Source organism: Ornithorhynchus anatinus, chromosome 12, assembly GCF_004115215.2.
Source record: "Ornithorhynchus anatinus isolate Pmale09 chromosome 12, mOrnAna1.pri.v4, whole genome shotgun sequence".
Classification (NCBI taxonomy): domain Eukaryota; kingdom Metazoa; phylum Chordata; class Mammalia; order Monotremata; family Ornithorhynchidae; genus Ornithorhynchus; species Ornithorhynchus anatinus.
The window spans coordinates 53,121,874-53,147,130 of NC_041739.1; the positions used below are offsets into that span (position 1 = coordinate 53,121,874).

General features: G+C 40.0%; 1 protein-coding gene across 1 annotated transcript in view; it reads right to left on the reverse strand.

Moving 5' to 3' along the window:
- Positions 1 to 493: 493 nt before the first annotated feature.
- Positions 494 to 25,257, reverse strand: part of NDNF (neuron derived neurotrophic factor) — a 30,527-nt gene continuing 5,763 nt past the window's right edge. The window contains exons 2-4 of the mRNA XM_001513476.4: positions 8,241 to 8,429; positions 3,863 to 3,987; positions 494 to 2,529 (exon numbers count right to left, since the gene is read on the reverse strand). Of these exons, the coding sequence (XP_001513526.1) occupies positions 1,133 to 2,529; positions 3,863 to 3,987; positions 8,241 to 8,428 (1,710 nt within the window). The 5' untranslated portion in view covers position 8,429 and the 3' untranslated portion in view covers positions 494 to 1,132. The remainder of the gene's footprint in view (positions 2,530 to 3,862; positions 3,988 to 8,240; positions 8,430 to 25,257) is intronic.

Sequence of the window (25,257 nt, forward strand, 5' to 3'; positions counted from 1 at the left end):
GCAGTTTCATGCTTAAAAAAAAAAATAGCTTCTGTAGTTTTCCTCTTACTAACCACAGGCCTAAGTGGTGGTTGCTGAGTTGCTTCATTCGGAAATTAAATCAATTATTTTGTTAATATTTAAACAAATGGAAAAAAACCCTTGGAACAGCTGCATTTTGTCCTTAAAAACAGATGTGTGAAATGGTACTCATTTTAAGTTGCAAGGAACATTTGTTTAACGTTGATTGAAGTAGTCTGATTTGTCCTCGTCTGTAAGCAATTAAATGGTGGTCGTCTTAACTTTCCAAATACCTGACTCCTGATCAATGTTAAAAAAAACAAACGTGGACAACTTTCTCTACTGGAGTACAATACATTCACGGAGCTTTAGTCCTGCCACCATTTAGGCCACATTAGGAGCGAGAAGGAGTTCAAGGCGAGAGGATGAGAAAGGGGGCTAAGCAAGCTGCCTGTTTTTCCCTCCTAAAATGGCAAAGACAAGACATGCCAAGTATAATCTAGTATTTTTAATTTTATGTACAGGAATATAATGTATCACAACTTTGTACATGAAATACATACAGTATTTAAACATTTAACACAAAGAATTTACAATAGCAACAAAACCTGCTGGGGAGCAGTCCCGTTCATACTTAAGATTAGATCTGTACTTTAACAGGGGATGAATTTTAAAAGTTTACAATCATAGAAACACAGACATTTAAAACAAGACTTTATAAAATAATTTACAGAAATCCTAGTATCTATGAGGCAAAGATATTTGCATTGGAGGCTGTGTGCACTGAATGACCTGTTTCAGACTTTGTAATAAAATAATTTAGAAGCAGTTCATGCAAACGTGGAAGCAAAGAATGGCAGTTCCTGTGAGCCTTCCCACTGTCCTGGACACCTTCGAGACCATCAAACAGGAGCACTGGACGTAGAATCATACAACTGCCAGATGCCTTCCGAGAGCATGTGGCTCATTCCTCTTGAACATGAATTATGTAAACATAAATATGCAGGAGGCTAGCTTTTCTTACACAGTACAAATATGGGTCACAACTTCTCTCAGCTGTGCAAGTAGTCAATCTTTATACTGATGGGAAGCTAAAGCTCCGCTTGGAGTTCCGTACAGTTGATCTGTACTTCTAACAGAACTTCCTTGTTTTCACCAGTTTACTCTGATACTTCACCGAGTGCCCTCCGTGCCCTATGACATACACATCCAGCAGGTATGATTTGCCTGGCAGAAGGCCTCTGATTGTCTCTGTGGTCACTGCTTTGTGCAGATTCTGGCTATGGAAATATTTACAGAGAACCTTTTCGGACTTCTTCCTTGTCTCTGGCCCCAGACATTGATTCTGTTCCCTCTTCTTTTGCTCATCGCTGTAATCATCCTCCACCTCCTTTTTGTAGATGCAGAACTTGTTCCTCTCCTGAGTGCCCAGCCAAGCCACTGTGACTGAGGAACAGGTGCGGAGCTTGTCGAAGGCTTTGATTCGAGTATCATCAGGTAAGGAGGGGAATGACTGTTTACTGGGTCTCGAGGTGGCCAGGATCTTCAGCATAGAGGCTCCTTTCTTGTTGCCTTTCAGCCTGATGAGATACTTGGCTTTCGGTTTTCCCCTGATCTGAAACTGGCGGACACTTTCGACATTCTGGGACAGGAGAAGTTTCCCATCTCTCCTGACTTGGATCTGTATAGCATCCAGGCAGGAGTGAACAAAGAAGGTGACCTTTTGATGGGAAGACACAGGGGCGAACCGTAGAAACTTTGCCCCCTTCCTCTTAATAAATACATCTGTAACTTTCCCATCTTTCAGCTCCACTGTCTTCTGTTTGGCTTCCTCTTTGGTTCTTGCAAAAGTGCCCAAGTAGGCAGTGCTCATGTTACTATTGCTGTTCACTGCAAACATGTCAAAGTAGTACTGCGTATTGGGTTTCAGGTCAGACACGGTGAAAATATTCTTGTTCCCGATGCAGATCTTGTGGATGTCAACCTTGGGCTTTGAATAAAAGTGACGACCTAACTTAGAAGATTGCTTCGTGATGAAGCCGCGCTCCTTCCCGGAATTACTGTCTGATGGAAAACCAAAATGAGCAAAGTCGAAAGGGCTGAAATCCAGTCCAGGTTTGGGGGCCACCATAAAGGCGTCATCCGCACTGAGTTTAGCTTCGACGGCGCAGAGGCTTTTGAAATTGTGTTCTTTGTTGATGACCACACAATACTGAATTGGCTGTTTGAGCAAAGATGCAGTGGGGCTTGGCTTCCATGCCAAAGTAACTGTCGTACGTCCCAGAGAGGTCACGTCAACCCTCGGGTCATAAGGGAGTTCAGGATATGGCTGATCCGACTCGGGGGTCGTGGTGGCATAGACTTTAAAATGAGTATCTTTCTCTGTTGAAAGAAGCTCCAGTTGGTATAAGCCAGAAGGGGATGTTGAAGATACAAAGTACTCGACATCATTGCCTTTGTAGGAGAATAACTCAGTGCCCTCATCATTGTTAATCTGCTGCCTCTGCTGTTCCAATGGTTCTGGTTCACCTGGAATTTTTAAGAAGACCACCCTTTGTTACAAACCATGAGAACCAGAGCATGGTGGAGCAATGAATCTTGTAAGGCTGTAACAGTTATCTGTCAAAAGATATGCATGCCTCAGTCAGGTGAATAGATCAATTTCTTTTGGAAAGGATCAGGGCTTAATGATGCAAAATATTTGATCCAATAGTTTGAAAACTGTGTTGTGCACACCGATGTTTTTAAGAAATTTGTCTACTATCCCAAGCTTCACTAGAAGTTTGTATTTGTGACCTTAAGCTCTTTTCCCCATTCTATACGGAAGCAGCGTGGCTCAGTGGAAAGAACCTGGGCTTCGGAGTCAGAGGTCATGGGTTCGACTCCCTGCTCTGCCACTTGTCAGCTGTGTGACTGTGGGCAAGTCACTTCACTGCTCTGTGCCTCAGTTACCTCATCTGTAAAATGGGGATTAACTGTGAACCTCACGTTGGACAACCTGATTACCCTGTATCTATCCCAGCGCTTAGAACAGTGCTCTGCACATAGTAAGCGCTTAACAAATACCAACATTATTATTACAATTGTTTATCACCTTTAGAATGAGTAACATTAACATTGTAGCTAGATTCCTTGTCCTTTCTAATCCAATTTATAGGTACATGAATGCAACAAGAACTTTCTACAATCAGCTTCCCTGGACACTATTTTGTGGGACTCCTCTTTTCCCAGTGGTTGAAAAGGCTAAGGTGCTTCTGAAAAGAGTGGTCTACACCCTGGGCAAAGATTTCTAGGGAACAGTCTTGGTCAAAAAGTTACTTCATCCATCTCCACTCAGGCCTTAGCTACTGGACAAGTACTACCCCTTCAAGGGGCTTCAGTGATAACAATTATGGTGTGTGTTAAGCACTCACAGTGTTCCACATACTGAAATAAGCTCTGGAGTAGAGACAAGATAATGAGATCAGACATAGTCCCTGTCCTACATGAGGCTCACAGACTAATAGGAAAAAAGAGAAAATATTACATCTTATTCAGATGAGGAAACTGAGACACAGAAAATTAAGTGACTTATCCAAGGTCACACAGAAAGCCAATGGCAAAACCTGGACTAGAACTTGGGACTCAACTCCCAATCTCATTGTTTTTACTAGGCTGTGCTCTTTCTATTAGGCAGTATTGACTCCTAAATGACCCCAGCCCTTTCAATTAACCTTTTTTTTAAAAAAATCAGCATCTACCCCACAACAAAAATTCTTCTTCATTCCTAACTGGGGTATTTGGATTCTTATTTTCTTGTTGATTTAAAATATGTTTATTCTCAAATCCCATAAAAATGGCTTTAAGGAAGTCAGTTCCTCACCTGAGCCTTCTCCACTGGTATCTTCTGGGAGCTCTTGTAGACTCAGTTTCCATTCTAGAGGAGCATCACATGGTGTGACTGTAACAGACAGGGGTGTATTGTCTTCCTCCACCACAAAGAAATACCTGAAGAAACATGAGTAAGTTCAGGCAATGGGAGAGACAGGGAAGTATTTACCATTTGAATTACATAGATTTGAGGGAAAAGTGAGTCCATTTTTAACTTTAGTAATTAGGAGAGGACACAATGGATTCCTTGGGCACACTTCCTAGTGGCCTAAACTTTCTTGCTAAATTAACCACCAATTTACTGAGAGAACTTAAGCACATTATTCATCCTCAGAGAAGTTCTAGCGGCTTGCCTCAGGCTACAATCAATCACTGAAAGCCACTTCTCCCGCCCAAACTGTTCTTTCAACCATTGATTCCCAACTCTGTCACCACGGCAGCCAAGGCAAGCTGGTATAATTGTAGGTATGGCTGGGTTAGATTTTACTGCCCATGTTTGGTTGTCCTCAAGTATGATCCAGAAACCTTTCCTTGTTCTGAATCAAGCCAAACTGGATCGTGTTTGAGCATTCTGATTTCCCCATGTCACTGGTTTGCAGTGAAGTGTGTGGAAGTAGTTTGGTTTGCTTTGGACTGAAAAAGGTTAGAGAACACTATATGCTACTTCTCCACTCAGATAACTGTACTATTGGTTCCAAGTCACTGAAAGTCCTAGAAATCCTCTTCCTCAACACAGATATTAAGTGCCCCAAGGCTAAGTTTTTTTTTAAAAAAATCCTATTTCAAAAAGGCTTCCAGTTCCGAGAAAAAATTACACCTTGCTGTACTAAACAGAACTACTAAATATGCAGTTATTCACTTCAACAGTCCCTTTGATACCTTTAAGATAGAACTTTCACAATCCAGTCCATTGGATAGAGCTTTCAACACTCCATTTTGTCAATCTTTTTTCCAGAAATAAAGCTCTATAAGCTAGTCTTTAGGGCACTAGAATAAAAGTTTATTTTTAACTTATTAATTTTTTTAAATGAATTAAAAATTACTCTCCTCCCTCTTTTTATTTAAGGATCTACTTCATAATTCCCACAGGGACTGTCAGGGACAAATCTTAACAAGAACAATAATTACTTCTTGTTTTTTTTTTCTAAAAATCCCTAAGTCCACTGTTCAATTAACTTTCAAACTATGCCTGTCACATAGCCCATTTTCCAGATGGAGCAACTAAAGCCCAGAGAGATTTACTGACTTTTATAGGTCAATGAGTTACAGTGGGCAAAACACAAACAGAAACCAGATTCTCTACTTCCCTCATGTAACATTCTATTCAATCAATCAATCAATCAATGAATAAGTGGTACTTATTGCTTCCTCCTCTAGACTGTAAGTTTGTTGTAGGCAGGGAATGTGTCTGTTTATTCTTATAGTGTACTCTCCCAAGCGCTTAGTATAGTGCTCTGCACACAGTCAGCGCTAAATAAATATGATTGACTTCTGTGTGCAGATCACTGTACTAGGCATTTGGGAGAGTATATTCCTTACATTACTATACAAATGTAACATTTTCTTTAAATATTGAACCAAGTAGGACCAGAACAGGTGACTAGTACTTCCCAATGACTAGGCATTAAGTGAATTACAGATTCCATAAAACCACACGGAAAACATTTTAGGACCAAGTTTTCAGCCTGACCTTAATAAAACCTCAGGGTTTTTTTTTAAGGAGCAGGGTTTTGGCTCCTTGATTTGGGTGTTTACACAGTGTCTACCTCAGAAGTTGTTCTCACTGGCCCTGCCTTCTCTTCCTGGACCTGTTATGCTGGACCTTCAACTATTTATCATCATCACTATTATGTGCTGCTTATTCTTACTGCTAATAAAAATAGCAAATAGTGGTATTTGTGAAGCATTCACTATACACCAAACACTGAACTACATGCTGGGACCATCAGAATGGACATAGTCCTGTCCCATATGGGGCTCATAGTCTAAGTAGGAGGGAGAACAAGTACTAAATCCTCATTTTACAGGTGACCAAACTGAGGCACAGAGAAATGGAGTGACTTGCTGAGGGTCACACAGCAGACAAGTGATGGAGTTGGGATTAGAACCCAGGTCCCCTGACTCCCAGGTCTATGGTCTTTCCATTAAGTTACCCTGCTGGTTATACACACTTATGGATTCCAAAATGGAGATTACAAATAGGATCCTCAATCAGTGTGTTTTCTTCTAATCCTTTAAATTAAAAACCAAAACTTTATCACTGAATTTTCATCAGCCAGATTGTCCAAGAAAAACAAAGGTGTTGAGGCTGTTGAGTCACTGCAGTGACCTGAATAACTGAATTCAGATGTTTTATATATAAAGAAACAGAACCAAGTGCTCTATGGTACAAATTGCTTGTTCTTTTTCAAGTTAAATGTTAATTAAAGTATCATGACTACTTTCTTTTACCCTTTACTGTTCTCATTAGATTAATTTTAATTTGATTTAGGAAAATTAGTCCCTGAAATGTACTGCTTCACATTTTTTACCCATTCCCTCTTTTAATAAAATTAAACTAAAAGATTCACAACATGTAGCGTACAGAACTTTTTAGAGCTATCTTGACATATTCACTCTTGCACTTTTCCTCAGCAATCCACTGGCCCCTCTGAGGTGGGGAATTAATTTTATTCCTGATGGAGATAGTGCCTGTTCGATTTCTGCACAGCACTTTCACCTTGCAAAACTGAATACCCCCCAACCCCATTCAACAATAACAAAAATAATACCAGATTTATACACCAAGTGACTCTGCCACACTGTAACTTCGGGCAACAGACCACCACTCTTCTCCTGTTCAACACCCAACTTAAAATCATATCTTCTCCAAGAGGCCTTCCCTGACTAAGCTCTCATTTTCCTATTTAAGGCCTCCCTTTTGTGCTGCGTATGCATTTGGGTCTGTTCCTCCTAAGTACTTTGATATTCTCCCTGCTCCTAGCTCCTCAGCACCTATATACTTATGTCTGTCTGCAATTTATTTTAGTGTCTGTCTCACCCTCTAGTCAGCAAACTCCTTTAGGCAGGGTTCATGTTTACGTACTGTTTTGTCTTGTATTCTACTCTGTGCTCAGTACAGTGCTCTGCACATAGTAAAGTGCTCAGGAAATGCCACTGATAGATTGATTTGGGCTTTGAAAGCTTGAATGAGCTCTCCCCCACTGTGTCTAGTCCCTTCTGAGGCATGGCCCTCTGGGATTCTAGCTAAATCACTAGATCCAGATCACCTGGATCACTACCCCAGTTGGCAAACATGCAAAGAAAGATTCAGGGAGGGAGGGCAGGGCCAATGTGCTTTGTGGGCTTCCGGCAAACTGGCATCTCAAGGCCAGAGGGGTTTTCTAAGAGTGGAACTGTCTGCTGCTGCTATTGTTCTGTCCACCGTGTGCCCTGGAAGAGAGATTTTAAGGAGCAGAAGCTCTAAAGCAGAAGGTAACTCTGCTTCTCCCTTGTCATGCTTCACACCTGACCCCAGGTTTGCCCCAGGACCCACCAAACACCTGCCCCATAGAGCCCAGAGGAGAGAAGCAGGAGAAAGGCAGAGACTTCAAGGGCTCTTCTGTTTCCAGGGTGGGGCAGCGACTGCAAAAGTCCCCTTAAAGTTGACTAACCACTTTCCCCGCAACTAAAACCTGCCGCTGTGTGGGCAACCAAGGCTCCCCCTGGTTTATTCCTAAATTGAGTTAATTCTACTAATAAGCTGCCTCAAGTGAAAAAATCCTTGAGGAGAATTTTCCCTCTGCCAAAGTCATCAGTGCCTACAGATCATAAAGTACAGTTGATCACTCCCTGAGTGATGACTTGTCCAGTTGAGCTCAAAGGAGGTGAGCAGGTCACTGGAGAAAAATTGTAGGTACAGCACATTTGGCATTTCGTACCTGTTTCCAAAGTTGAACCTTTCTAGCTCAATAGTCCAGCACTTGTTTCCCCTTGATTGTTGCCCAAAGGGTAGAACACTCCAGTTTTCATCAGTGTTATTAAAACTAACAATGGTTTAGCTAACTGGGGCAGAAGGGGAAAGCTGTCTCACAGAAACTGCTATGAACTTTCAAATACAACACTCTGAGGAATCAAACCCAGCAGTTTCCAGCCTGGAAGAATAACAAACAACCAGAAGTGCCTGAAAGACGAAGATGGAGTCTCTAAACAGTCAGAAGGAACTCTTGGGCATCCTCTGAAGCCCACCATTTTGCTTTACATTTGGAATACAGAGGTTGATGGTATTCGCTGACTTGGTGTCTCCATTCAACCTGATTCTAAAACTATGTTTCCTTTCTTATACATCCTTTATGAGGATGCTGGCATTCAAGGCTCTATGGTCAGGATACCTTTTAGGTGTGTCTCTAAAGAGATAGCTGCTAATTTCAGCTCCGTCTGGGATAACTGATGAGTCATGGAAAAATGCTTTGTCCCGGATCTGCATCTGAAAAAGTTCCTCATCTCTGGTAGGTAACTTCTGGGCCCTGGAACAGAGTGGCAGCAGCAGCCACACCACACACCATTGAAGCAGGATCATCCTAGAGTAACAAAAATGATTGATGTGTGTTAGTTCTCAGTCTCAGGAACTGAAGCAATTCCTCACCAAATCTTAATCAGAAGTATTTATTGAGCATCTACTGTGTGCAGAGCACTCTACTAAGCACTAGGAAGAGTACAACTGAATTAGTAGACATGATACCTGCCCTCAAGAGCTTACAATCTAGTCTACAAACTTACACACAAAGATGCTAATGTATAAATGTGGGGACTGGAAATTTTCCAGCCAGTCCTGGCAGGCAAATACTGCTAAGAGTTGAGGAGAAAGACAGGCTCTTCAGTGTGACCAATATTATTACAAAAGATTGTTTAAGACAATGTGAGAAATGAAAACTGTTTCTCATGAAGGCGTCCTCTAAATGAACTTTCTCAACTCTCAAAGCCATATACTTGGCGTCAGCATCACTGAAATCTAGCCCTTACTAAAATAAACGACTTCTGATTATAAGATTATGCAGACTAAGGCACACTTCTTAAGTTATTTTACTGGCTAATCCACTTAAAAGGCTCTTGTGGCAGGACCTTTTACCCTTATTAACCACCGCAGGAAAAAGATACCACTTCATCTTTCCTTTATCGAAAATATATTCCTTACACCAAACTGCATTTGTTAGTTTCTGACATGGTTTGAACTATCTCAAATGCCACATCATATCTGGGGCCTGAATTGTTTTTGATCATTCTTTAAATTCATGGGAGGATGAACAGGATTGCCCACTATGTGTAGGTTACAGATGATCAAATGCAAAATATTTTAAGATTATAAAATATAAAATTTATATGATTGAAAAGTTAGCTATTAATATTCATTCTCTGAAACACTAATGGAAGTTTATTAGTTCATTTTCACCCCGTCAATGTCTGATGTATTTTTATAACATCTGCACAGGTGAAACTTCTTGAGAATAAATAACCTGCAGCAGTTTCACTACATTTATTGTGAATATTTCTAGTCACCTCTCTGTTCACTGGAAAAATAAAATCCTCTTTGCAAGTTGAAATTTATTGTATTTTTCAAAGGACAGAGGAGCTAAGTTTGTTTTGAATTGGACCCACTGATTGAGAGGATTTGTCTGCTATATGTCACTTATGTTAAGCCAAGACTACCAAAGGGGAAAAGAAATCCAGTAAAAAAGCTTTTCCTTCTCAGAATAAAGGCTAAAATGAATGTAAAAGTCTAGATTTTTCTTCTCTAGGATTGCAAAAGTGCCCTCTAATGGCCTGTCCTCTCCTCTTTCCATTTTTTTCAGTTTCTTCTTCCACTAAAGATCAGTGCGAATAAATTTCCACCAAAACTAGGACTTAAGTCTCACACAGGTTTTCTCAGGAATTTCCTGCCAAGACTCTTCTTTTGGTGGAATTAGGAAGAGGAGGAACCTGGAACTATCCCTGTGGTTGGCATGGTAGTGAAGCACGAGGAATTTTTCATCTGTGAAACAATGTTTGAAGGGTGAATGTAGCAGCCTGGCTCCAGATTCCTCTGAGGTAAAATTGGACAGAAGAAACAGCGGGACAGAGCTGGGACCCCCTTAGTAAGACTCAATCTCATTTTAGGGAGGGAAAGGAGAGTCCTATTGACACAAAACAGTAAATTTGACTTTAATAGTTTACCCTGAACTGCCTAAGGGTCACAGTTCAGAAGAAAAGTTCTACATTAGAAGGCACAAGAGCAACACTTCTGAGGAAACCTCTGCCATCTGCCACTCAGAGGGTTCACTGCACTGTGGATGAAGGCAGCAGTAAGAGACTTTTCCCGCTGCAAAACAAACAGCTTTTTGAACATTCCACATTGTTTATTCAAATACAAAACCTCAAGGTGCTCCTGGTAGGCCTTTCTCTATCCAACACTAGTCCCTGGAAAGGGAAGGGATCAGTTTACTATTCTAAATCATCACTCTTGTTGAGATAGTGGATTAACTGGGTTGGTTTTTTTTCAAAATACATCCTCTTAACTACTGAAGAATTAACCTATAGAGATAGTTATAATGAGAATATTCAAATATTTATAAAAATTTTCTCAGAAAATCTCACAAGAGAATAAGCTCAAGCATGTAAACTTTTAGGTAAGAGTATGTCCTATATTCTATGAGAATAATGAATAACACCAATCAATCTGTAATGCTATAGTACAGTAGGGGAGGCAGAGGATAGCATGGATAATTGAAACCCACAGATAACCCAAATCATTTTAGCCAAGTTTAAATCTTCACCTTTACCTAATCTCTTTGCTGAACTGTTGCACAGTTGCAAAATAAAGTTGCAACTGAAAATCCCCAAGCAGAAAATGATTCCCTTCACAATCCTCGGTAGATTGCACTTCACTAGCAAATTATCCAGGAATTAGGGCCCAAAATAATATTATTAAAATACCTATATTCATGAATTCATAACTACATGGGGCAGGCCTTAATGGTTAACTGAATCTGCTGATATCAGTAGTCACAGTCTCAAACCCTTTAGAAAACTGAGGCTAGAGGGATATGCTAGTGCTTTTTCTCCTTGTCCAGAAGGGCTGGGAAGATTGGGCTGTGGAAGACAGGGTGGTTTAGGTGTAGGATTGCATCATGTGTACCTTAGTTAGGCCAGGAGTCTGAAAAATTGACAAGTGACAGTTGAGGTTCTGGCCACCCAGAGTCTGTCTTCCCCACCCACAAGCACCACAACCAACCCAGCCAGGATGCTGGGAACTGCTCTAAAATAAGCCAGGTTGGAATGGAGGGTCAGGACCTGGGGATGGAACAGTCTGAAATGTTTCCAATCAAACTCTGCAAAGTTCCCAAGGTTGCCTCAGAGGCAGAATTAGGAGTACATGGCACTTAGAAGGTAAGCTTGTATCATGTAGATTCAGCTTGTAAATACGTTATTCTGTCAATAATTTTTCTTCCAAAAGTACAACTCCCCCATGAACACACTTTCACTGAATACCAGGGCTGTATGGGGCCAATCTATTTAATGAGAGGACTTGGTATTGCAGAGGAAATACCCGTTTTTGACCACAATCATAGCAAAAATTGAACACTTACCACCAAATAATGCTTGTATAGAGTCACTGTCCAGACAGGGTTGTTTGTGGGACAGACCACTTGTTTCCCTACCACCACCACAGTCCTGTACAAATCCCATTTTGACCTTTTTCAGCCCTCCATTCTGCCTCTCCCCATGCCCCCCAATTAACTTCTTGGAAGTCTTAAAAACCATTAGGGTAATGGAAGAGGAGCAGAGGAGAGAAGTCAGTATGCCCCAGCAGCATCAGGTAGCCTCTGGGCTAGTCATGAGACCCTCTCACAAGAAACCCATCAGCCTGCTTATAGTCTCTGGGCACCCAGCAGGGGGCACACAAAATAATTCTGGTCACTGGAATATTGACACAGTGTGTGTGACACTGTAATAAAAACGATGGTATTTATTAAGAGCTTACTGTGTGCCAAGCACTATTAGATCCAGAGAAGCCCAGAGGGAGGGAGGGAGGCAAAGAGGCTCACAGGACTGGAAATATCTTTGGAAATTTTTGTCCTAAATCCCATTATCGTGACAAGAGATGAGCTTTTTAAGGGAAGCAAAACTTTTAGAGAAGCCTTAGCTTCTCACAGCTTCCAGTAACATTTTGGACTGTGAGCCCCCCGAGAGATAGGGACTTCGTTTAATTCCCATCTGTGTATTCTCTCCCAGCACTTATTACAGTGCTCTGCACATTGTAAGTGCTTAATTAATACTATTATTAGTAGTACTATAACAAAAAGGGGCTAGTTGCAAATTCCCCTCTTTATTCCACTGAAAATTAGATTACTTCCACTACACCTTTCAAAAACAAGAATTTTGATTCATTTTTCCAAACAAGTGTTGACTGCCCTAGGCATCTTTGGGCATTTAGTGTAGAGCAGTCTATTAATCGAGGAAAGAGTGAATTTCTTAAAACCCCCCAGTGATCCTGGTAATTTGCTAGTGTGGAAGCAGTGTGGCTTAGTGGAAAGACCCCGGGCTTCAGAGTCAGAGGACATGGGTTCTAATCCCAGCACTGCTACTTGTTTGCTGTGTGAACTTGGGCAATTCACTTAACTTCTCTGTGCCTCAGTTACCTCATCTGTAAAATGGGGATTAAAAGTGTGACCCCCCATATGGGACAACCTGATTACCTTGTATCTACCTCAGCACTTAGAACAGTGCTGGCACATAGTAAGTGATTAACAAATACTATAATTATTATAATGATTATTAGATGTAACCTAAAAATACACTATGTTGATAATAATAGGTGAAAATGAATTTTTTTTTAATTTTCCAAAACACTTTCACATTACTAAACTCATTTTAGTTTTCACAACAGCCCTGTGAGGTGGGGACAGTTATTACCCCCATTTTAAGAAGGGGAAACTGAGGCTCAGAGAGGCTAAGTGACTTGCTCAAACACGTAGCCTCTTGCGCTTTCTACGATATGGTGCTTCCTCCCTTGACTTAAAGGAGGTAGAATCTTGCCCAGTCTCAGCTTTGGTCCCTTACCTTCAAGGGCGCAAGCATTCCCTGACATATATACATAGATGGGTGCATGTGTCCATTGAAAGGCTTTTGCATCTTCATGTTTCTCAACACAATCAGTCTTCTTTTCAAGGCAGCTCATGGGAGATGAGCAATGGCATATTTTCATCTCCCTTTATTCAGAAACCCATCCCACTGATTAATTTTTTGACTAGAAGACTGCACCCTTTTGCTGCCCTCCATTGGCCTTAGGCCACACAAGATTGGCAGCAGCACCAGTTGACAGGCAGCTGACTCCTCAGCTCCCATACTGCTGATAGAACATCCATGCATGTGGAACTGTCCACTTTTCGGGAAGACAGGCCAAATCAGAGTCCCAGGGAAGGCTCTGAAGGGGGAACAGAAGTACCCAGCTCCCACAACACTACACTTGTCTGAAACAGCATTAGCTCTACCAACATCAGTTTTTTCATCTATAAAAATTGGTTCAAAATATGTCTGCCTGTCAGGATTGGGCTATAATACCATTGGTCAGAATGAAAATAAATCCCTACCCACTTGCCCCTGTGTTGTACTGGCATCAAGGGTACAGAATTCTGTTTTGCCACACTACCTTGCCATTGTAAAAATAGCTTTTGCAAACTTTTTTTTAAAAAGTTCAGGAATTTGTTAAGCACTTTCTAAGTTTCAGGCATTGTACTAAATGTTGAGATAGATATAAACTACTCATATTGGACACAATCCATGACCCATGTGGGGCTCACAGTCTTAATCCCATTTGACAGACGAGGTAACTGAGGCACAGAGAAATTAAGTGACATGCCCAAGGTCCACACCATACATGTGACCGAGCCAGGATTAGGACTGACTCCCAGGCCCATGCCCTTTCCATTAGGTCATGCTGCTGCTCAACTCAACTGCTGTAACTAAAATCCTGCCTATTCATAGAAAATATTCATGCTTTACCTCTAAGAAGGAATGTTATAAATCAAATCTATTTTGACTTTCCTCGACATTGTAGCTACAAAACTATTAGTCCTAATGTAAATAAATCTCTTCCCATCTGCCTCCATGGCATTCTGGCAACAGGAATAGTGTTATCAGAGCAAACATATAATTTCTTTTTTTTATCCCCCAAATAAGGACATACTGATTATTAGCTTAGATATGCACTCTTATTTGTATATCGGTCAATAACTGCCTTTTAGATTTTTTTATTTTGTCAACTAGGAGGCATATCTATTAATCAAAGTGTATCCCATGAAATCCACAGATTAAAAAAAAATCTATAATACAATTAAGACTCATGAAATTGTCCTTTGGTATTTTGATCTGTAAAAACATTCTGGTTACTGCCCAACTAGGTGCAGGTCACAAAGACCTGAAAAGGATTTACAGTAATAAAAAATAAAATAAAAGTATGGGGGGAAAATCTGGGTTCACTTGAAAGCAGATGCATCTGGAATAAATAAAACCCAATGTTTAATTACAGAGAGTGGAAAGTGCATGATTGTAATTTAGTGAGGATAATTTCAAGGCATAGTCTGCCGCAGAGATTTCTGCGTTATGTTCCTTTTCTTTTTGTATGAATACTTAACTCTTTTTTAACTCCTACATTTAAACTCGAGGGCATTCGTTTTTATTTGAATTACCCATGCTACACCTGATAATAGATCTGTAGCATTTGATTTAGCTATAAAGAGACTGTAACCTTGAAAATAAAAATGGCTGTACATGTTTGCTCTGACTTGTTACAGTGAAGGGCGTGAAGGGACAAAGAACAGGGCCATTAGAAACCCTCTTTTGGAGGAGTTTATAACTCTGACATGAAAATTATTTCAAAGTTGAAAGATGGAAAAAAATAAGTCCAAAATCCAGAGCTGCCTTTAGGATTATTATTGTTTTGTTTCAAAATAAGTTTGGTTGAAATGATTTGGCCGCTCCTATAACCACAAACACAATTTACTGTTAACAGAGAAATGTTCCGGTAGGCTACTCCAGAATATAATATTGTTATGCATTCAGAGGAAAATTCAGGAAAACAGTCCACCTATTGGACTCTAAATCTGCATATGATCTGCCTCTACAGCTACTTAGGATCTGTTGGGTCTGAACTCATGCAGACCCACAGTTTACATATTCAACTTCTACTGGCATGAAAAACTGAAATTTAGGGCAGAATGAGAATTGGCGCATTCTTAGGCTAATCATCCATGGATTAAAGATCCCTAAATATACACTGATATGACACAGAGTAATGGCTCCTTTGAAGCTGATAGGATCCATCATGCAGATAATCCATGGATTAGGAGATATTCACTTGTACTTCAACTGAGATTATTTCCCCCCAATTTCCTCCCACCAGTCCCAGGATGGTTGACGGTTCAATGTCTGATTTACCTCTCTCATGCAAAAACATTAAAACACAAGACCTCCATTTCCCTCCTCTTTCTAAAGTGGACACTTCCAGTACACAACTAGGAGGAGTGGCTTCAGAAGGTAAGCAAGTGATGCAGGGGCTTCTGGGTGCATCAATTAGTCAATTATTACTGTGGAGAAGGGGAGCACCCACAACCTTACTCTACCCAAGTCAGGGTGAATAAGCCCCTGGGAGGAGAAAAATGGCTTGGATGAGAGGTTCTCCCGGAAAATCGCTTAAGGTTCAGGCTGACTTCCATATGATGTCATTAAGTTATATAATATAACATAAAGATAACATATGGAGTTTAGGTGGGAGGGAGGTGGGGGAGGGGGCAGATTTTTCCCACCTCCACATTAGAATGGCAAAATGTTTCAAACTGACCCTGCAACCAAGAGTAGCCAGTGATGGCACTCAAGGATCCTGGACACCCCCTTTCCGCCCCATCCCACAGTACCAGTGAGGCACAGACCTGCGAAAAAGTGAATTGTTGAGTAAAAAAATTTAACCAATAGCTCTTTTACATCCCATGCTACCCTAAACCCCAATGTGAAAGGGAAAAGATTCTCTTACTATTTACTTAGAAGAAATTGTAATATTTTTTTTCAATCAACACCTGCTGCTCCTTTAGTTTTCATTTAATGCTTCCCATCTGATTACTGCATCCACTGAACGCTACTCTTTTTGTAGAAGCTGGAAGGGACAATGATGCTGCAAAATAGAGGCCCATCAAATGTCACTTCTCTCAATTCTCTCTTAAAGATAACACAGCATAAAACAAACTAAGTTCAGAAAAGGCTGGAAAGTTTTTTTGTGAGCACATACCAACTAGCTAGCATTTGTTTAATAAATATGGTTACATGTTAATCTTAGCAACAGTGGGAAACAGGTCAGAATGAATGTTAATGTTGCTTACTAAAGGTTAGACCGTCCAATTCTCATCTGCACAACCCTTTAATAATTAATTCCCTCTATGAGAACTATTTGGTAGAATTACAGAAAATGAGAATCTAAAACTCAGTATAATGAAATTTACACTGCTGGATGCTTATTTTTAAAGTTACTTTAGGAAGTATGAGAAAGGCAATTTTTCAGTTTGTGGGCCTGCGGACTCCAGGCCCTGTCAACTGGTGAGTGGTAGTTTGAAGTGCCAGAAGAAGAGGACAGGCCACGATGTGTAAAATGATTATTGGGTATTACCTGTGAGGTTTTAAACATTGGAATAGAGAGGCAAGTACCAAAGGTACTAGGGATTGACTTGTTAATGGGAGTGCTGAAATTTTACATGTATATAACTTAGCACATTCCCATTAACACACTGTGCACCAGTGTCATAACACTTTTGGATCACCTTACATAGATGCAATTGCCTGCCTATGTCTGCCTCTTTTCTTCTTTAACTTGTCATCTTTTTGAGGCTAGAAACCATGTCTTCTAGTTTCATTTTTGTTCTTTAGGGCCTAGAACCGAGATTGCTGGACAGTAAGTGCTCCATTGCTGTTGACTACAATGATGCTTGGGGAGGATGAAGATGAAAGCTCTGGAGTGAAGTGAGAAGATAGCTATAAGAGTTGAGCGATGGGCCTGGAAAGGAGGAATGATTAGACACGTATCAAATGAGGCAGGAAGGAGACACCTGCAAACAGAAAAAATGGAGCCAAGGAGAGGCAGAAGCATTCTGGGGAGCATAAGGAAGACACTGTCAGATGTCCTAAGAGACCACCAATACCTCTTTAAGGGAATGGTACCCAGTTGGAAAAAAAAACAAACCATCTTTAGGATGCAATGAAAATGCTTTCTTTAAATTAAAAGACACGGAGGTCAAGCCATTCTCCATATTGGCTGAGAACACGCTGGAGAATAAAAGAATGAGATTCAGTATTTGGGGAGAGAAGAAATGGATAGAGAATGAACCACAATCCCTTTGCTGCCCTGTATCTTCAGCCATCGTTCTACAACTCTGCTCTGCTGCACCTAAGCAATCTGCTACAGAATTTGACATACTTTCCTTTTCTCTCAGAGGAAAATATTGCCCTCACTAAGGGATCCTTGAGATCCAAAAGTCTGCTCTAATTTTAGTAACTGCTTTGATAGCAGCAACTGCTTAAGTCAGCATATATGTTTAAAGAAATGCTCCTTGCTGTCACACCAAAAAAAATAATCTAAAGAGCAAATAAAAAGTTACTTTCCTTTCACTTTCTTGAATGTTTCTGTTGAATGTTAAGAAACCCATCTTATGTACAATGATTAGGAGCATGACATTAAGGAAATACTTCACTGACACCATTTTATCCACTCCTTCCCATACTACTTTAAGATATTTTAATGCCATTTTATAAATCAGTTTTCTTTTGTGTATAAAAAGTTCCAGATGCCAGGAACTAACTTTACCATTCATCCAGATCCATTAATCCTATTGTGTGATCAGAAAACATTAGAAAAACAAAATATAAGTAAAACTGGTCCCTTTAAAAAATAAGGTTAGAGTCTTTGTCCATTTATCGATGGTCTGATATGCTCCGTATAGCTGCTACTGAGAACCAATCAAGCAATATTGAGTGCCTGTTTGCAGTACACTGTGAAAAAAGCATAAATCCTTGCAAGAGGCAAAACAATAGTATTCACTACTACTTTTTTGTTGTTGTTGTTGGTATTTGTTAAGCGCTTACTATGTGCCAAGCACTGTTCTAAGCACTGGGGTAGACACAGGGGAATCAGGTCGTCCCACGTGGAGCTCACAGTCTTCATCCCCATTTTACAGATGAGGTAACTGAGGCACCGAGAAGTTAAGTGACTTGCCCAAAGTCACACAGCTGACAAGTGGCTGAGCCTGGATTTGAACCCATGACCTCTGACTCCAAAGCCCGTGCTCTTTCCACTGAGCCTGCTCTTTGGATGACTATAAAATTTAAGTCACAAAGTAATCCTTCCTTTATAATCAGATTTACTCTACCTTTATCAGGATGAGTGATACAGTAAATGTGCAAAGGGTTTAAGTAGTGTAATGGTATTTAACTCCCATTAATTGCCAAGTAATGTATTGAGAACAATGGAAAGTACAGCAGAAGTATAAGATACGATCCCTACTCACAAGGAGCTTACACTCTGCATTGAAAATAGCCACAGAGCTGGAAAATAGCCCTTATAAGAGAAACAACTGTGATTATCCCAGAGAAGAGAAAGCTGAGTGATGAAAACTTTCTTAAAAAAAACTTTCAAATAGTGAAGGTGATGAGATAGATAGCTTTACACCTGACTTGGTAACAGGTACTATCAGACAGATAACTGCTCTCCCCCACTTCAAAGTCTTCTTGTGTGGGTTAGTGTAAAGAGCACGGGCTTGGGAGTCGGAGGTTGTGGATTCTAATCCTGGTTCCACCACTCACCAGCTGTGTGACTTTGGGCAAGTCACTTCACGTCTCTGTGCCTCAGTTACCACATCTGTAAAATGGGGATTAAGACTGTGAGACCCACGTGGGACAACCTGATTACACTGTATCTACCCTAGCACTTAGAAGAGTGCTTGGCATATAGTGAGCACTTAAATGCCATAATTATTATTATTGAAAGCACATCTCCTCCAGGAAGCCTTCCCCAACTGAGCCCTCCTCTCTTCTCCCACTCCCTTCTGCACCACTCATACTTGCTCCTTCATTCATCCTCCCTCCCTCCCCCACAGCACCTATGCATATATCAGTTAGTTATTTATATTAATGTTTTCCTCCCCCTCTAGACTATGAGCTCATTGTGGGCTGGGAATGTGTCTGATGTTATATTTATTTAATTATATTAATGTCTTTCTCCCCCTCTAGACTATGAGGTCGTTATGGGCTGCGAATGTGTCTGATGTTATATTGTACTCTCCTGAGTGCTTAGTACAGTGCTTTGCACACAGTAAGCACTCAATAAATACCATTAATAATAATAATACTACAATCTCCTTCTCTGGTCAAACCAGAATCTGAGGTCTCTTGTTTAGTAACTAGAAATGGGAACGGGGATAGTGATAGAATTTAATATACCATCTCCTCCTTCCCCTGCTAAAGAAAGTTCAGAATGATTCTGGTCATGCTTCTACTACGAAACTTCCTATTCCACTGGAACCTAGCAGTCAGTGTACCTGACTGCAGTATGCTGTGTGTATCACTTGGGAAAAGGCAATTGGAGAGGCCTTCCCACCTCTTGTCCCCTCTCCTCCACCTGGCGCTAATGTTGTTCAACCCCTCAGCAGCAACTGTAACTCCTAAAAAACCACAAAGACCTCTGGAATGTTTAGGGATTGTGATAAGGAAAACTAGAAGACCTCTGCAGTTTGATCCTCTTGTTGTCCTCTGCAGCATCGTGAGACCTTCACAACTGAAACAACAAGCACTGTGAGTCCCAAATACCTCGCCCTTCCAATTTCAAACTTTTATACATGGTTTTGATATTATGATATTTTTACAGTCTGCTACAATAGTGATTACACAGATCTTGTCTCTCCCCCTACGCTCAGGTTCTCCCTCAAAGTACTTTTCCTTTCACAGCTGCTCAGCTTTCCTTTTGCTCAACCTTCCTGTAACAAACCACTCTTATTGTTCTCTCCTTCAGATAATGTTTTTTCTCTCAAGAGTTCCGTAATAAGAGTTGTGACAGTGCAAAGACGGGTGCCTTTTGGCTTCTTAATATGTCTCTTCATTTATCAGACTGGTTCCTATAAACAAAATGCTATCAGATCTCTGAAACACAAACTATTCTTTTAAAACCAAAAAGGGTATTTTTTTTTCCCCTCAGTGGGCTGGACACCATATGTCCCTATCTCTAAATTTCCAATGGTCCCAAGGTTTTCCTGGTCTCCCAAGACCTAATGGTAGAAGGTTAGAAGTTCAGAGTTCCATCTGGGCATATGGTTATGTAAGTTGCCTGTCCTTACAGATAGGAGCCCGTATGGCAATGTGGTTTTCCACACAAGACTCTTAGACCTCTTAGTATGAGGATGAGACGTGAAGAAAATGTAAATTATTTAACTGGGAATGGAATCAAATGTGGAATTGTCCTTTCTGACTCTTTGTCTTGAGTCATCTGGGGCTTATTGAAGCTTCTAGTTTCTCTGACAGTTCTGATCTCCTGTACTTCCTCTCAGATTGATCTGTAAGTATCAGCTGAGAGTGAACACTATGATCTGAACATCTAGGCTAAAGTCTTTTTAAAAATAACTGTGGTCCAAATTGTAAGGAGGGTTTCAAAATCAGATTATCAACAGAATAAATTGTTTCACTCTGCTGCCCATTTAGTGTTTATTTGTCCAGTTTATCTGGTGAAAGGTTAGCTCTCTATTCAATTACTTTGAATAGAAATGGAGGGCAGGCAGACATATTAGAATGTATTGTGGGAACAGACATACAAATATTTTGGAAATCTGTGTAAACTTTATACACCATATCTGAGGGTACTGAGGTGGCCTAACAAACAGTAATAATGCTAAATTTGTTCAAAGTTACTCATGTTCATGCTTTAAGCCCACTCTCAGGGAATTTGGAAAGAATATATTGAGGTTTTGCAATGAAGGATCTGAGTCAATTTCTACATTGTTCTGCAATATCATTTTGGATTAAGAGATGATGGGAATTTGTGTCAAGGACATTTCACATTCAAATAGCAGAAGAGATGGATATGAGCGCTGGAAAATATGATCAAATAATAAAGGTATGACATAAGTACTCAGGGACATGTCTTACATTCAAAACTTCTTTGGCGTCAATTATCTGGGTCATCTGGGTTAAAAACATAAACATTTAAAAGGTAAATCTCCTCATATTGTTCTAACTAGGTGAATCACATATATCTTGCCTGAATAATCTGGCTAGCTTCTTGAGAAGACCTGGATGGATCAGTAAGCCTTTTCAGACACTAACCCTATCGTTTATTATAAATCCCTAAACTACAGATGCAAAAAATTTCAGGCCCTTTCTACTTTTCTCAGAATCCCTTTCCCCATACCTCCAAACCAAGTTGAATGTAAAGTCAGTTTCGACCAAAGAGGAAGACTGCAGCTGGTGAGTGTTCAGGTCAAAGAATGTTGCAGGGATCATTATGTAAGGTACATCCTGCCAAGTAGGAACATATCTTGTAGAATTAACTGTTCATTTTTTATTACTTAGGAAGTTGGAGCACATTCTAGACCAGAACATCATTCTATTATCTGAAGTTTGCGACTGGAAGCTGAGTTAGATTTAAGAATTAGATTTTTAAAGACATATCTAGAATCCATTCTATTGCTTATTTTATGCATATCCAAATGAGTTGAAAAACTTCAAGACAGTTCTTTTGGGTTCATTGGGACTTTTTTTTAAAAAAAGTGTCTGAAGTAATTATTATTATGCTAACTGGAATTTTGAAAACAATTCTCTTCCATTACACTCTCATCTCTTACAGCTCAAGTTCCAGATGTAATGAACTTTTGAGGCTCATGTAATTATTTCACTTGCCAAATGAGGTTAAAGAAATGCTCTTACAGTCACTAAAATGAACTTGCTTTGTGGTCTAAATGATTATTGTTTCCCAATGAAATGAGAACTCATCCTTCTCCCCTGCTAATTTTCTTATCAACTAATAACCTACATTTCATATTTATGAATCAGAAATGACAAGAGAGACTTTCAACCCAGGCAAACTCACAGGGTTGTCAGCTTCTAATGAAGATTTTCCCCATCTATGTTTATTCGTATTATTTATTTTTTCTATTGAACCCATGCACCTAATGGACAAATAAAACTTTTATCACTTTGAAGGATAATCTAAATGAGATTCACAAAATCGCCACTTTCTTAAATTCAAGATCACTTCTTTAAATATCTTAGTTTCCATCGGTTTATGGACTCCAAGTTGGCACACACATTTAGAATGTTTGATTTATAAACAACTTTCTTGTAGTTACAGTGTACATAAACAGGACAGCAACCTAGCACTTATATTCTTCTGACATGCTGGAAGTTTTTCAAAACTTTGGAGTGTTTTCAATTCTTAGTGATCTACACAAAAATCACTGTAATGCATTGCCTGTACATTCTTTACAGTGAGACCCTTGGATTATTTTTTACCTCATAGAACAGGGGTGGATGCTGGGGTACAATGTGTTTAGCAGTTAGCAGTCAGAGGATGATGAAGCCTCCTATAAATATATTTTCTGGAATAAAACCATTCACTCAATTTAAGAGAAAAATGTTTTAAAATATGGCACAGGCAACCATCTCTATAGCTCAATCCTTTGCAGGATTCTGAGGCTCACCCATAAAAGTGGCATTTGTATTCGGGGCCAGTGGAGAGGGGAGTAGTACAGAAGATAAATTATTGCCTTTCCTTTCCAGATTTCCAGGTGTTTTTGCTAGCACTGCTGTTTCCGATCTCTGTCACCATTGCTGACAACAAACACTGACTCAATTATAGGATCCAATTACCCCCAAAACTGCTAACTCTTGAAGCTTGTGATCTCTGAAATTTGGTGCACAGAGTAATTCGGTTTTGAAACAAAAGAATTTAATTGGGATAATTAACAAATCTATTAATACATACCAAACATGTGCATGCTTTCATATTCCCATGTACGAAGCCATACACGAATGGCTGCACGAATTATCTATCAACAAAAATGCTCAGTTCATGTCTCCCCACTCCTCAAGAACCTCCAATGGCTGTCCATCCACCTGCGCGTCAAACAGAAAGTCCTTACCATTGACTTTAAAGCCCTCAATTAACTCGCCCCACGCTACCTCACCTCACTAACCTTCTACTCCAGCCCAGTCTGCACACTCCGCTCCTCTAATGTCACCTTACTCACTGGGCCCTGATCTCATCTATCTCGCCGCTGATCTCTTTCCCATGTCCTCCCCCAGCCTAGAACTCCCTCCCCATCTATATACGCCAAACCACCACTCTCGCCACCTTCAAAGCATTACTAAGGTCATGTCTCCTCCAAGACGCCTTCCCTGATTAAGCCCTCTTTGCCTCCAACTCGTTCTCCCTTCAGCATCATCTACACACCTCAATCTGTGACTTTTGGACACAATAGTCTTTCCACCCCCCAACCCCAGAGAGCTTATATTCATATCTTTAAATTACATATTAAAAAATTGATTTATTCATATTAATCTCTATCTCCCCCTCTAGACTGCAAGCTGGTTATGGGCAGGGGACATACCTGTTAATTCTGTTGTACTGTACTCTCCCAAGCACTTAGTAAGTGCTCTGCACATAGTAAGTGTTCATGGCCTAGTGGCAAGAGCATGGACTTGGGAGTCAGAAGATCTGAGTTCCAATCCTGGCTCTGCCACTTGTCTGTGTGACCTTGGGCAAATCACTTAACTTCTCTGGGCCTGAGTTACCTCATCAGTAAAATGGGGATTAAGATTATGTCCAACCTGATTACCTTGTATCCACCCTAGTGCTTAGAACAGTGCTTGGCACATATTAAGCGCTTAAATACCATAAGTATTATTATTAATACAATTGATTGATATAATTTTGTTTTTAACAAAATAGTTTACCTATACCAAATCATTAACGTCAAAATAAATGTCTACCACTATTTTAACCTTAAATCCATTGATCCTATCAACTTACTGCTTAGAACTCATTTTGTTGTTGAAAAACAATACTAAATTACCACACCTTGTACTCTGTTCCGACAGTATATTGTATGTGCTGAATACGACAGTAGTCAAAGCCATCTATATAGTTTACATGAATTACTGTGGTTACTTTTCACCACAATGGGCTATATTTTGTAGCCCCCTACAGTCCAGTGGGTCCTCTAAACTGCCAAACGTTTGCGATGGGGAAATTAATCCTAAATGAGACAGACCTTTTTTATGTTCACTCACTTGTTCTTTTACATACATTTCCTTCTCAATTCTCATTTTCCTTCTACCCTGTCGATGGCGATGTTCGGTGGAAGTTTCAAAAAAATGATGTCTTTTGCCAGGCCAGTAACTTGTTTTCCTCCTCATCTTAGAAAAGTCCTATTTTGACTTCATATTGTAACTGCATCTGTGTACAGGAAATATTTTTTGCTTCAGAGTGGTAAGCACTGTTTACAATAAATTTATTTCCAACCATGATGAAGAATGTACTTTGGAGTCTATAGCTGTTGTGTACATTTCTTCTGCTACTTCCATAGATAGCACAAGATTGCAGCCTGTGTGTTCTCTGACCACACAGTTAGCAGAGGTGAACAGTCTCCTTCATTTCCTTTTAAGAAGCAAACTAACAGAAACAAGCTTGTACCATTTACATTAGCCCTGATGTCACCAGCTCCCACTGGGTTTGTGGTGCCTGCTAGAATCACTTCAATTTTGTAATAGATGCATCACACATGGTAAGTTAACTTAGTTTTAGTTATTTTGTATTTGTCATGAAGATTTCACATCCCTAACGTGGCTCGAAAAAGTTCTGCTAAAATGATTTTAATTTGCAGTGGTTTAGGTTTTTGTCCATGTTTTTCTCCCACTACACCCTACCCCTGTTATTTTGATCATTTTCCTTTCTGTTTGTCCATCATAAAAGAAGAAATGCAAATCAGGCAACAAAGTATTTTATTCAAGTCGAAGTTCCAAAGGCAGTCCAGAGTTACTAAACAATGAACTGCAAGCATTCTACCACGCACTTATCTTAAAATGTGTTTAATGAATTCATAGGCTACTTTTAAATGAAAGGAAAAACACAGACATGGTATAAATACATGAAACACAATCTATTTCAAGTCCACCATCGACCATACAATGCTTTCTTCTGGGAAGAAAGCAAATAAAAATCAAAAACATTTCACCTGACTACTTAAAAATAAGCAACATTTGAACAGTTTCAGGAAATTATTAAGGGAACGCTAAAGAGAACTCATAGAATGCTTTATTTTTTAAAAATGTAAAGCCTGAGGACTTAAA